The sequence below is a fragment of the Galeopterus variegatus genome, unplaced genomic scaffold (genome assembly GCF_000696425.1).
Source record: "Galeopterus variegatus unplaced genomic scaffold, G_variegatus-3.0.2 Scaffold4707, whole genome shotgun sequence".
Classification (NCBI taxonomy): domain Eukaryota; kingdom Metazoa; phylum Chordata; class Mammalia; order Dermoptera; family Cynocephalidae; genus Galeopterus; species Galeopterus variegatus.
The window spans coordinates 88,311-101,781 of NW_007730818.1; the positions used below are offsets into that span (position 1 = coordinate 88,311).

General features: G+C 41.9%; 1 protein-coding gene across 1 annotated transcript in view; it reads right to left on the reverse strand.

Moving 5' to 3' along the window:
• The window catches only part of LRIG1 (leucine-rich repeats and immunoglobulin-like domains 1), a 119,789-nt gene that overhangs the window by 72,849 nt on the left and 33,469 nt on the right, over positions 1 to 13,471 (reverse strand). The window contains exon 3 of the mRNA XM_008588178.1: positions 8,551 to 8,622. Coding sequence (XP_008586400.1) covers positions 8,551 to 8,622 — 72 coding nt within the window. The remainder of the gene's footprint in view (positions 1 to 8,550; positions 8,623 to 13,471) is intronic.

A 13,471-nucleotide genomic window follows, 5' to 3' on the forward strand; every position in this document is an offset into this window, starting at 1 on the left:
AAATAACAAGGGAGCTGTACTCAGAGCCTCTCATCCATTGGCGGTTCCAGCTTCTCTGGACTCTTGATGAGCCTCCGGATGCATCTTCCAGGAAGACAGACATATGTACACATGCTTTTGCACAGACATTTTGAAAATTCTCTGTAGACAAGAGATGCTCTCCAAGCTCCCTTCCCAATTGAACACTCTAAATCTCTATTTCCATAGTTAATGTGTCTTAGTAGAAGGGGAAGCCCATGAACCAGAACACAGTTCGCCTAGTCTGCCCCCAGAGGCTGTGCAATCTGGCCTCCTTACATGGATATGTGTTTCCAAATCTGGGAAGAGAATCCAAAATCAAACTTGCAAAGTGAGCCCAAAAACCCTTAAGAAAGCCAAAGCACAGACTTCAGGCTTTCTGCCGGGTGACAGGCTGGAAAGAAATTGTATTTGAGATGCAAAGTCAAAGGGGATAAAACTGGGTTATATTATTCTCAATTTTTTAAGGGAGGTATGTCTTACATAGAGCACCCTGTTGCTGTTTGAAGACAAGGCCACTGTAATGACAGCTGTATTCAAACAAGTACACAGCTAGCATTCGCTTGAACAGGATAATCTGGTTGCCTGCCATCTTTTATAGAAATGAATAGGAGAAAGAAAAAATACAGGCCTTGAATTATCCCATTTGCTATCTTCTGTGCCAAAGCCAGTTAGGGATGAAGCTTGGCAATTACAGGGCCAGGGGGACATAGAATGCCTGTTTCAATTGCTTCATGGCTGAAGCATCTGGCAGAGAGAAAGCAGACCTGTATCATGTGGCAAATCTTTTCTCCACTTAAAGGGCCCTTGTTTGTGTGCTGAAATAGACAATTAATTACTTTAACAGTCTCTTATCTGAGGGCCCCCTAAATCAGATTGTTTCTGCTTTCCCTTTAAACCAGAAACCAAGAGTATGGGGCTTTTGTGCAGGGGGATTTTGGCTGATGAGATTGGTCTCAAGGCCAGCCTTACTGTGCATGTGACAAACTGCTCTACCCAATTTCACAGAAATAAGTGAACCAGGAAAGGAGGCACAATAATATTACAAATCTTGACAGAGCCACTGGAAGTGGAGTATATAGGGGCAGAGGACCGGTGCTGATGATTAAGGGGACGTGTGTGTCTCCATGAGCAGCTTGCGCTCAACAGGCTCAGTCAGAAATAGCAGGCTCTAATCTCAACAGGGCTGCCAGACTTAGGAAGAGGACAGTCGGAGCCCACAGGAGAGGAGCTACGCAGCTAGCTTACTTCTACATCATTCTACTTCAGCCCCACCACTCCTGGCTTTTCCTTTGTTCGCTCTGTACCCTGTTGAAACAGGAATACTATCCTCAGAAGGCAACAGAGGCCAAACTCCCACTCTGAAACACGAAGAACTTCTTGCCAGACTGAAATAGAGACTGGTCAAAAATAGCACAGCTGGAGCTTTGAGGGAAAAGGCACTTGGGAAGTTTAGCAAAGTCTCCATGAATAAGGAAATTTTAGGAATTAAGGATTATGTCTGATGAAATCTTTTGACTATCTAGGGTTGCACAGTCTTCTACCCTTCACACCTTGCCCTCCACACACACCCCAAAATTTACCACCCCCCACATCGCCTTCCAAAATTTACTTCCATCCAAGGCCCTAAAAATCTTTCTGAAATGGCTAGCTTCTATAACTAAACCTTTTCCTGATGACTCAGGACCAAGAAGTGCCTCAGATGCATCAGACCACGAATAACGACCCACTTGGGAGCTGCAGAAGGCGTAAGAAGGTAAATGGCACTGCACGGATTGCCTGACCCCAGGGCAGAACCTGGAGGTGGGACCTTTCCTGACTCAACCCATAAGGTCAGCTGGGACTGGGCCTTTCTCTTCTCTTGGCTTTCTCTCAAAACTTCCATTTACTTGGCTTGGTTAAAGGAAGTTTCATATTTTACGAGATGCAAATGTTAAAAAGGGCATTTCACAATACATCATTATCCTCACCCTTGTCATTATCTTAATCAAATTTGCCTTCAACAAACAAAATGTAAAACCAACCCAAGGAGTAATTTTGGGTTACCGTGCATTTTCTTGTCATATTTATTTATTTATCTATTTATTGAATATCTGATATAAGCACACAGTAAAATCAGTAAGAATTACAAATTATTTCAAAAAAGAATACAAGGAATATATAGTTAAAAATAAAGCTTCCTTGCACTTCTGTCCTCTGGCCTGCCTCTGAAGCTCCTGCTGCTGGCTACTAGAGAAACACACATATTTTACTTGTATGCAAATGCATGTGTATTATACAGACTGTGCTGACCACTGTTTCCCTTAGTAATTTATCTTGGAGATCTCTACAATTCTTTGAATCAGCTGCACAGAAGTCTTCTGCTGGTATGAATGAGCCACAATTTATTTAGCCAGTCGCTATTGGCAGACACAGTGGTTGGTTTTGGTTGCTTCCAAATACAGACAGAGCTGCAATTAATAACAATCAAAGTTGGGCAGGGGGTTGGAACTTCTGTTGGTTTTGTTTCTTAAAAGGGAGTAAGCCATCAGTAGCAGGTAGGAGCACAGGTTTTGAGGTCAGAGCCACTTAATCAAAAACTTTATTATGCTTTAGTTACTTGAGAATAATGCATACTAAATCATGCTTTGGCAAGACTTAATGATATATTATAGCTTCTATACCCGATGGCCAGATAAAGTTATTTTAGTATAATGAAATAGGATATAGTTACTTTAAATCAGTAATTTCAAACAATAACATAAACAATAAAAAGGCTGAACACTTACTATGAGCTGGGCTCAGTCGGACTTAATGATATATTATAGCTTCTATACCCGATGGCCAGATAAAGTTATTTTAGTATAATGAAATAGGATATAGTTACTTTAAATCAGCAATTTCAAACAATAACATAAACAATAAAAAGGCTGAACACTTACTATGAGCTGGGCTCAGTCCTAAATTCTCTATGTGCAACTTCTCACTGGATAATATGCCAACCTTCTGAGGAAAATACTAAATTATCACCCCACCTTAAAAGAAGAAACTGAGGCATAGTTACAGACCGGCAGAGCAGGGATTTTAGGAGGGGATTCTACAGCTTGGATTTTGAAATCAGACAGACCTGGGTTCACTCAACTCCAATTTCGCCCTTTTCCAATCAAATAACCTTCAGCAAATATTCAATAACCTTGCTGTATCTTAGTTTTCTCTTCTGAAAAGTGTAAATAAAACAAGTACCAGCTTTGTAGGGTTTTGGCAGGATCCAGCTGAAATAATTAAACCTATGAGCTTATGATATAGCCAGATACCTAGGAAATGCTTAACAGGTGGTAGTAATTCAAAGCCAAAATGCAGTGCCTCAAAAGGCACCCTCGTTATTGCACCTTCCCTTGAACATACCACCAACATGCACACACACACAGAAGCGTGCACGCAAACACACTCTGGGGGAAGCGGCAGCCCAAGACAGAGGAGGGGAAGCCATAAGTGCCCAACGGCAGGGCAAACTCCATGCTTCCTCACTGCCTTCAGGAACATTTTAGGTCAGTGGCCCTGGCAAGCACTTACGGGCCAGGCAGCAGTAATGTGATCTGAGTACAGTTTCTATAGAGGACTGTATAAATAGCCCCTCTTATTAGTAGAGGAGCCTTGCCGTCCAGGACCTGGGCTGCAGGCACTCCCTGGTGGGCTTTCCTCAGGGCTGTGAGCAGTGCAGACCGTGTGGCTTGGAAGCAGCTGCACAAGTATCCTCATGTCCTCCAGGGGCCTGAGAAGGGTTTGCCTTCCCTCTCCAACCAGCCCATAATATTATGTGGTTCTGGGGCCTCCAAAATAAAACCATGGCTAAACCACCGCCTACTGTTTTGCAAGTCTGTGGTTCCCTCTCTCTGAGGTTTCCAGAATCTGAAGGCTCTGCAGGGTTGGGAGAATTGACAACTCCTGAGAAACACTCAAGCCCAGTTAGTTCTGTAGCAATAGTGTGTCAACTATGACTTTTTTCTTCTTTTCAGTATTGTTCCCTACCTCCCCACCCCTCACTCCTGAGAGCCTCTTTCTATCTTCACAATGTATTAGAATTCCGTTAGGGAAACACACAGATCTTTACCAGTGAGAAGTTCTGCTGCTCTGGGCACCCCTGAATTAGTCTCATGCATCCCACAAGACAGGGAGTGATGCCAGGGACAAAAGGTGGTCACAGTGGCAACAGGTTTAACCTGTCGGCCCTCAAGCATTTGTATCTAAACAATGCACCCAGCCAGGGGAGCTGTGCAATTCCAAAGGTAGCAGAAGAGATGGGAAATAACATTCAACGAGCCCTTCCCATGTGCAAGGCCCTGTACATCATCTTTAATTAATAACTACAACAATACTGATAAATGTGTTATTATGGCAATGCTACAGAAGAGGGAAAGGAAGCACTGAAGAGCTAAGTAACTTGTCAAGGGACACAGACACTGTCAGGGGCAGAACCAGAACTCAAACCCAGGTCAGTTCCTGCCAGAATGAACGTTTTCCCCATTACACCACATTGTAATACAAGATATGACTTCTGTCTTTCAACTCCCACACTCAGGAAGGGAGTGCTGCCACAGAGAACGTGGACCAGAAGTTAGATTGTGGACATGCGCCCAGTTCTACCACTTGCTACCTGTACAATTTAAGCTAAATCCCATGCCTCGCTTCCTTCAGCTGTGTGAAACAGGTGAACGTGATAAGAAGTATAGTGTTTAGCATAATGGCTAGCTTATGGTCAATCTTCATGAGTGCAATGGCAGCAGGAAGGAGAGAATTCACACACAAAACAGAAAGAGCACAGGATGGGGCTAGGGTCATCACACCACCTAGAAATGCAACAGATGTTCAGGGAAGGGAGAAAAAGCCGAGGGTGGGGTGGCTGGGGGGTGGGGAGTGGTGGTGGTGTGTGTGTGTTGGTGTGTGAGTGTGTGGCGGGGAGGGCAGGCTTGAAGGACAGTGTGGGTTTGGAAAACGGGTCTGGGGGAATAAGAGGGAAGACTCTTTACCCACAAAGAGAAGACTGGTGTACAAACAGTGAAGCAGAGAGAGGAATGCTGGGTTTCCTGTGTCTTTTTTTAAACTTCAATTGAATGCTGAGATTAAGATGAGGGAAGTGGGAATTTAAGGTAGTGCAGCTCAGGATTAAATGCACAGGTTCTGGAATCACACGGATTTGAGTTCAACTCTCAGCTTTACCAACCATGTGACACTGTGCAAGCTTCTTTAACCTCCCCGAGCTTCCGTTTCCTCCTCTGTAAAGTGAAGAAAATTCTTGTTAAGTAAAGAAAATCTCTTACATCACAGAGTTGGTGTGAGGGTTAGATGAGGTCGTATTCCCCGAAGGCTTACTAGCACAGTGCTACTATAATTATTATGACTGTCTTTAAGTGAGAAATGTATTTCTAAGACATCACCAGCATCTCCAGTAAAGGATGGGTGGAAGTCAGATGTTCTCAGTTCTAGAACTGGGTGGGGCACAAACTCTAAGAAGTGCCAAGTGGAAGGGGACTACAGATGAGGTCAAGGGAGCCAAAGCAAATGAATGTTGAAAGCCTGTCTGGGCAAGGAGCAAGTGGAACAAGGGAGCTAGAGTGTTCACCACAGTATCTATCACACCCCCAACTGATAGGAGTTCAATGATGGATGAAAATGTAATCTACCCTGGTCCCCAGGTCTAAAGGATCCAGGCTCTGGCCACACACCCCTCCCTCCACGCACACCAGGCACAATGGCCCTCAGCCAGATCCTTCCTTGAGGCTCTCGTTCCTGTAGTCCTCCCTGAGGACATCATTCCCACCAGCTCCATCATGACCTTCCTGACCACCCATCTCCATTATCATGCCTCCAGAATTATTTTTAGAAAAAAAGAAAGAAACAGCTCTCACATAACCCCATCCTATTTTCCCATAACACTTACCACCAGTAGGTCTTACTGGTTTCCCTGTTTAGCGCATGGCTTCCCCTAACTTAAGGCAAGCTCTGGGAGAGGAGAGGTTTGTCTGTAGGGCTGAGATTACAGGAGGAGGGCCACAAAATTTAAGGAGCTGCCAAAAGACTCACTAATCAGGACAAAGAATATATTAATGCAATATTTATAGAATATCAAAATGAGTGGAGAACAAAATTCACAATAAACAAAATATCAAAAGTTTAAATCAAGACAGGATCAGCAACAGTGCCATGTCAGGCCATTACGAAACCTGAGGCAAAAGGAAAAGAATCAGTAATACTGATCCTGTCTTGATTTAAACTTGTGATATTTTGCTCATTATTTTTTTTTTGCATTCATTTTGATATTTTTCCATACTGCATCAAAATATCCTTTATCTTGACTGCTGAGTTTTCAGCCCCCCATAAATTCTATGCAGAGGCAGGTGCCTCACTTGCTCTCCCCTAGTCCCAGCCCTGTCTGTGTGGCACATTCACTCCTGTTCCCCCCAGAGCAGAGTGGCACAGAGTAGGTGCTCAAGCATGTGTTCAGTGAAAGCCTCAGTGATGCCAGAGGAAACACCCCAACTCCAATTTTGTCCAGTTCTGAAAAAAAAACTAAGCTTTGAGACTTACACAAAATCTGAATATATTTTAACCACAAGCATTAAAGACAGCTTGGATCAGAGGAAAACACTGGCTTATGAACCCAACTGGCTCCATAATGGACTGACTGGGTTTATCATCTTGAGTGACTATGATTGGATGAATTGTGTTAAAATTCATGTTGAAACTCAAAACCCAGTACTTCAGAATGTGACTATAGTTGGAGATAGGGCCTTTGAAGAGGTGATTAAGGTTAAATGAGGTCATCTGGATGGGCCCTCATCCAATATGACTAGTATCCATTTAAGGAGAGAAAATATGCACATAACACACAGAGGAAAGACCATGTGAGACACAGTGAGGGGGGTGCCATTTACAAGCCCAGGAGAGAGGACTTGGAGGAAACCAGCCCTGCTGACACCTTGACCTTGGCCTTCCAGCCTCCAGAACTATGAGAAAAGAAATTTCTGTTGGGTAATCCACCCAGCCTGTGGTATTTGTCATGGCAGCCCTAGCGCTAACCCAGTGACCCACTTCAAACTTCCTTTCCCCTGTCACTGGCTGATTGACCTCATGGGAAACTCAGGGTCTTGGACAAAGTATTACAGAGCCCCTTCCAACTCTGACATCTCTTTAACTTAGGAAGTCAAAACCTGTTTTAAACAGACATGGAAATCATACACACCAATTTGGTGAATTTGGAGGTGGGGGTAGGGAATGCAAGTATTTTGCAAACTGCACCAGGCTAATGAAATTAGATTTTCTTTAGATAAGCCCTCAGTAATGAAATTAAAGAATAACAGGACTTTTGTCAGTTACTTATAACAAAAATGTGTAAAGAAATCACCTCATAATGTCTAATAAAAATAGTGACTAATAAAAGCACTGGGTGAATGATTTATGGGACATCCATGTATAGTAGTTTTGCATAAAAATTAAAACAGGTCATTCAAAAAATGTTAATTTACATGATAAAGTATTTAAAAATCTAAGAATAAGTAGGAAAGACAGATATAAAACCACAACGCACAGTTTGATCCTAAAATTATGTATGTATAGGCATACATTTTTCACTAAGTGTTCACAATGGTTATGCCTGGTGATTTTCATTAGTCTTCACACATTTCAAAAGTAGCCAATTTTTCTGTAGTGTGTATGCATGACTTATATAAAAGTTCCTATAAAGTCCCTATGGAGCTAAAACTCCTGATAACCCTCGGGCCGGCCCGTGGCTCACTCGGTAGAGTGCGGTGCTGATAACACCAAGGCCCCGGGTTCGGATCCTATATAGGGATGGCCGGTTCACTCACTGGCTGAGCGTGGTGCTGACAACACCAAGTCAAGGGTTGAGATCCCCTTACCGGTCATCTTTTAAAAAAAAATAATAATAATAAAAAAATAAAACTCCTGATAACCCTAACATCCATGTCAAAAGCAGAATTCTTTACATTAAAAAGATGACAAAACTGAGGAGGCAGCAAGGCTGGAGTTCTACAGGCAGTAATGCTCTGTTTGGAAGTGGAGAAAAAGGTAAGCTTCTGTTGTCTGTTCTTCTACACCTTTGTTTCCTGGGAGACAGAGGGGGTGGGCTGGCATCATATACCACTATTGAGTAGGATGGCTGCTCTCCCTCCCTGGGAGAGAAAGCACCAGCCTAGGTGTGAGAAAGCACCAGCCCAGGTATGTTTCCCCAATCAGGCCACAAGGGAGGGGACTCTCCTATACACCCACTGGCTACCTGTGACTTCCAGTAATTCTGTCCCTACTGGATTGTGACATGCCCTTCACAGACAACCTAGAAAGGAGGGAGGGACTGTGATAAAGGAGAGCTAAGTAAGTAGTACAATTTGTCACACAAATTATATAGCCTGTACACAAATGTTCCTTCCCACAAGTTTAGACTGCTGATCCAGGGGAGTAAGCGATACTGCAGCATGAGAGGATTTTCCCAAAGAGTTCTCCGTCCCTCCACCCCCAGAGGTTTGGGGGAACACTCACACTTCCTGTAGATTCGGCACATCCTCAAAACCAGCAGGGTCAATCTTAGAGAGTTTGTTGTAACTCAGGTTTCTGGTAAAGGGAGGGAGAAAAAAAACTGAATCAACACTTGGCATTACCCCCATGATCCCAAAATCTTCTCCCCCAGTGCTCCACAAAAATCCAAGCCCTCTCCTCATAATTGCCCCTGTCTTGTGCATTACTTTAAGTAACCTTACTGATACTGAGATTCACAGATAAACCTCCTCCCCACTTGCATCCATAAACAAGGCTCTCAAAGCAACACTGTGAAAAACCAAATCACCTGAGGTTGGCTAAACCCAAATGCATTTCAACCAATTCCATTCTTCCATTCCACTACTTAGCAACTTTTAAAGAAATTCTAAGGTGAAGCAGTTCTCTATCCACGTTAAAGTGTCATGGTCCGAATTCTTTGCACTATTATCAAGGCCAAGGCTATTCCTAATGGCTTTTTTTTTTTTAAATTAATGTTTTACTAAAGCATCAACATCAAGCAAAGGTAAAGGAAATGGGGGGAGGGGGTGTATTGACTAAACCAGTGGTTCTCAACCAGGGTTGACTTTGCCCCCCAGGGGACATTTGACAATGTCTGGACACATTTTTGGTTTGGCATCTGATGGGTAAAAGCCAATGATGCTGTTAAACATCCTACTATGCACAAGCAGCCACCATAACAGAGAACTGTCCAGTCCTAAATGTCAATACTGGTATTTGGAGACTGAGAAACCTTGGTCTAAACAAGAACTTAAGACTAAAAATTGTTCAGATGTATACTCAAAGTTCAAGTGACTGTTCAGAAAGCGAACCTGAATCATAAGGCTATTTATGAACACAGTATTCCTACATCAATGAATAAATACTGGAAGTGATAGTCATGCAGGAGAAAGGAGACATTTGTTGGAAATTTACACTGGTATTAACCATAGGCAGGGAAGATGATGACATCTGTCTCAATTATTCAGAATTACATCTCTCTCCCCTTCTTCACCCAGCTATACCCTTGGGTACAAACAAAGAGCAAACCAGGCAATATTTGGTCAGCTGAGCTTCCCTGATCATGACCTCAACCCAGACCAGCTTAATCCCTCAGGAATTAAAGCCACATAGATGTGATCCAAATGGGTCCTAACTTCTTATTTTGCACTGTATTCTTGCTCCCTGCCAAAGACTACCAGGCCTTGTGTATGCTGAAGAGGTTAACATTTTTCATCTCAGCTATTAATTCCATTGACATTACTGCCAATTAACAGTACTGCTAATCATGAATTTAAAGTCTGTCTCTTAAAGTGTCACCTAAGTGGCAACTATCTTTTAAACTCACTCCAGAGACATTTCAATCAATACTAACCTAGAGCTGATAGCCATTTCACTGTGAACTCAAAGGCATTCATCTAAATAAAAGTCAAACTACACTTGAAACTAATGGTACATCTGTGTTCCTGGCACAGCCTGAATTAAAAGCAATTTGTCCAGAGATTATGTTACCATAAAGACTGAAGGTGATAACTTTTTAAACCACATTTTCAAGTCAAGTGTGTGCTTGGGGGTATTTACTAATGGGTACATAGAAATCAACAGGTTAGATTTGGGAAAGAAAATCTCCAAATTGAGAGAATTCCCCCATAACAGAAAAAGGACTGGACAGAGCTGAAATTTTCTTCTGTTTTAGCTGATTATCATAAAAAGGTGGATGGGAATATTGTTTCTGGGTGTAATGTAAGTTTACAGTGACCACAACTTTTACATAATCATAGGTAATGGGCCTTGTTGACCTGAAGCAGACATTAGACACAGACTCTCAGAAACCACAAAGGAAGAGCCTAGAAGAACAAACAAGCAGCTGGTGACCCTCTCTAGTGTGGATGAGGCCTGTCCACCACCTAAAGGGGCATTCACTCCAGCAATAAGGGCCAGTGCAGACTAATCTGTTTTCCAGAGAAGCTCAAAATCTGAATTCTTATGTGAAATCTTTTCAATTCTTAACAACAAAAAAGTAGAAGAGTAATTATAAATGCGCCAAACAAAATATATCTGCAGGCCACATTTGGCCTGAGGACCACTGGTTTTTGTCCCTAATCCAGGCCACCCACTCTTGTGGCTATTAAGGTTCAAAGTGAATGGATAGTTTCTGGTTTACACGAGTGGCCAGGGGTGCAGCTGGAGCTCACTGGGTTTTATGCAATTAACTGATGGCTCCATTTTGAAACAAAATCACTTCCCTCATTTCCCACCCAGCAAGTATCCATACTCTTCTGCAACTTAGAACAAAACCATTTTAAGTCACAACACTATTTGGTTTGTCTTTCCCTTAAAAAGAGCAGACAAAATTTACTGAAATTTCAGAAATGTACAAATACTCCTTTTTAGGTGGGGCTACTCAAGAAAAGGCCCTTCTAAAAGTCAGTATTACCAAGAAGCTTAGTAGTATCAGGAGGTAATGCTAAGATGCCAGCAAGTAGCAGCAATGGTAAAGAGACTTTTACCCAGAAATTTAAGCTCTCACTGGGTCAGCCTGGATGCGGTGACTTTTCAAGTTTCAATGAACTAGAAAAGCCACGTATCCACAAACAAGTGTCAAGGGACTGCCTCTAAAGGGTAATTCTCCTCTCAGAGAACCTATTGGCAATACAAAGAGAAGAAAGCCGTCAAAGTTTACATCGCTTGGAACCATTTCTGGTCTGGACACACAGCTGCCCTAGCTTTGAAGTCTGAGAAATAAGTGGTCCCAAAATTCAGAACAAGCTGCTTATCCTCAATTGCTTCATCAGAAAATGAGGAAAACATTTACTAAATATTTTTTTTTTTTTTTGGTGGCTGGCCAGTACAGGGATCTGCATCCATGACCTTGCTTTTATCAGCACCACCCTCTAACCATGTGAGCTAACCAGCGAGCACATATTTACTATATTCTGATGAGCATAATGTTAACATAATCCTCAGAGACACTTTCTTTTTGGCCCATTTAAGAGAGACAAACTCCCAGCATAATTTTTTTTTATTGTGGTAAAATATACATAACATAAAATTTACCATTTTGATTATTTTTAAGTGTATCATTCAGTGACATTAAGTACACAGTGTTGTGCAATCATCACCACCATCCATCTCAAGAACTTTCTCAACATCCCAAACTGAAACTCTGTAGTCATTAAACATTAACTCTCCATTCCCCTCTGCTCCAACCCCTGGGCAGGCACTATTCTGCTTCTGTCTCTATAAATTTGACCACTCTAGGCACCTCACACCATACAGGATCATGTAAAATTTGTACTTTTGCGACTGGCTTATTTCACATAACATAATGTCTTCATGATTTATCCATTTTGTTGCATGCATCAGAACTTCATTTTTTTTAAGGCTGAATAATTTCTATTGTATGTATAGACCACATTTTGGTTTTTATCTGCTGACAGATATTTGGGTTGTTTCTACCTTTGGCTATTGTGAATAATGATGCTGTGAATATTGGTGTATTTTTTTCCAAATTTTTAAACAAAGTTTTTTTTTTTTTTTTGACCTTTTGAGCCCAGCCGCACTGCGCTCAGCCAGTGAGCGCTGTAAGCGCACCGGTCATCCCTATATAGGATCCAAACCCGCGAATGATGCTGTGAATATTGGTGTATTTTTTTCCAAATTTTTAAACAAAGTTTTTTTTTTTTTTGACCTTTTGATTGCTGTGCTTACTGACAATACTAATTCCTCAATGATTAAGAGAATATGCTTACTCAGCCCAAGAGCTCTACAGAAAGGGGTTGAAGTCTCATCTTGGAGCCCAAGAACAAACAAAGGGTTAATCAGTGAGAAATTTTTAACGAGGCCTTTCTTTCAGGTGGCAGCTGACATGCACACAAATCTAAAGCATCTCACTTATTTCTACAAACATGATTGCCCCTTACCAGGCCTGACATCTGAATGTGTCTTCAGCTGAAGGTTTCAGATTCTCCTGTCAAAACAATTCATCTGTCAGCAGGACAGATGCTGTCAAAAGCATTTTTACACCCTTTCAGTAGCAAAGAAGAGAGGAAAGAAACCTCAGGGAATTTAGTTACTGCCAATTGCAGCTTTCATTAAACATTTTGTCAGCCATTGTCATAACACAAATTTTCCCTGTTCTTGCACAAAGGGTGTGCAGATCTTCGAACAATTGAGCCCAGCCATAGATATTCTCTCAGCTAATCTGCTGAAAGATGACCGTGCGGCCCACCATTTGCAGAACACACAAGAGGCACCTCTGCACAGAATGGCTCAAATTTTACCCAGGCGTGTCTGAAAAGCAAACTGTTTAACAGTGCACAACAACCATCTGCTCGCTGAGCATGTTTCCTGACAAGACCCCCTACCCTGACCCCACAGAATTTGAAGAGCTAAAGTCTTTCAGGGGCTGAGAAATCCCCACCACTATCTAGGCCTCTGCTGTCCAATTCAGTAGCCACTAGCCATGTGGCTACTTACATTTATATTTAAACTAATTTTCACAATAACACATTGAACTTTCAAAAGGAGAGAACAGAACTGAGGTTACCAGAGGTGGGGGGCGGGGGGCAGTAAGAGAGGAATTGGTGAAGGGCCATGAAAAACGATTACACTGTACATTGTTGAATATATTAATTATCCTGATTTGAGCATCACATATTACACACAGGTAATGATATTCAACTCTGTACCCCACAGATATGTACAATCAACTATGTTATAAAAAAATTTTTTAAAAAAATTTAAACTAATGTTTTAAATTACACAAAATTAAGAATTCAGTTATTTGGTTACTTGAGCCATATTTCAAGTGTCCAATAGTCACACATGGCTAGCAGCTAGTATACTGCATGATGCAGAGAGAAGACATTTCCATTAAATTGTCCTCTACCTAAATCATAAAGTAATCAACAAATATTTCTAAATC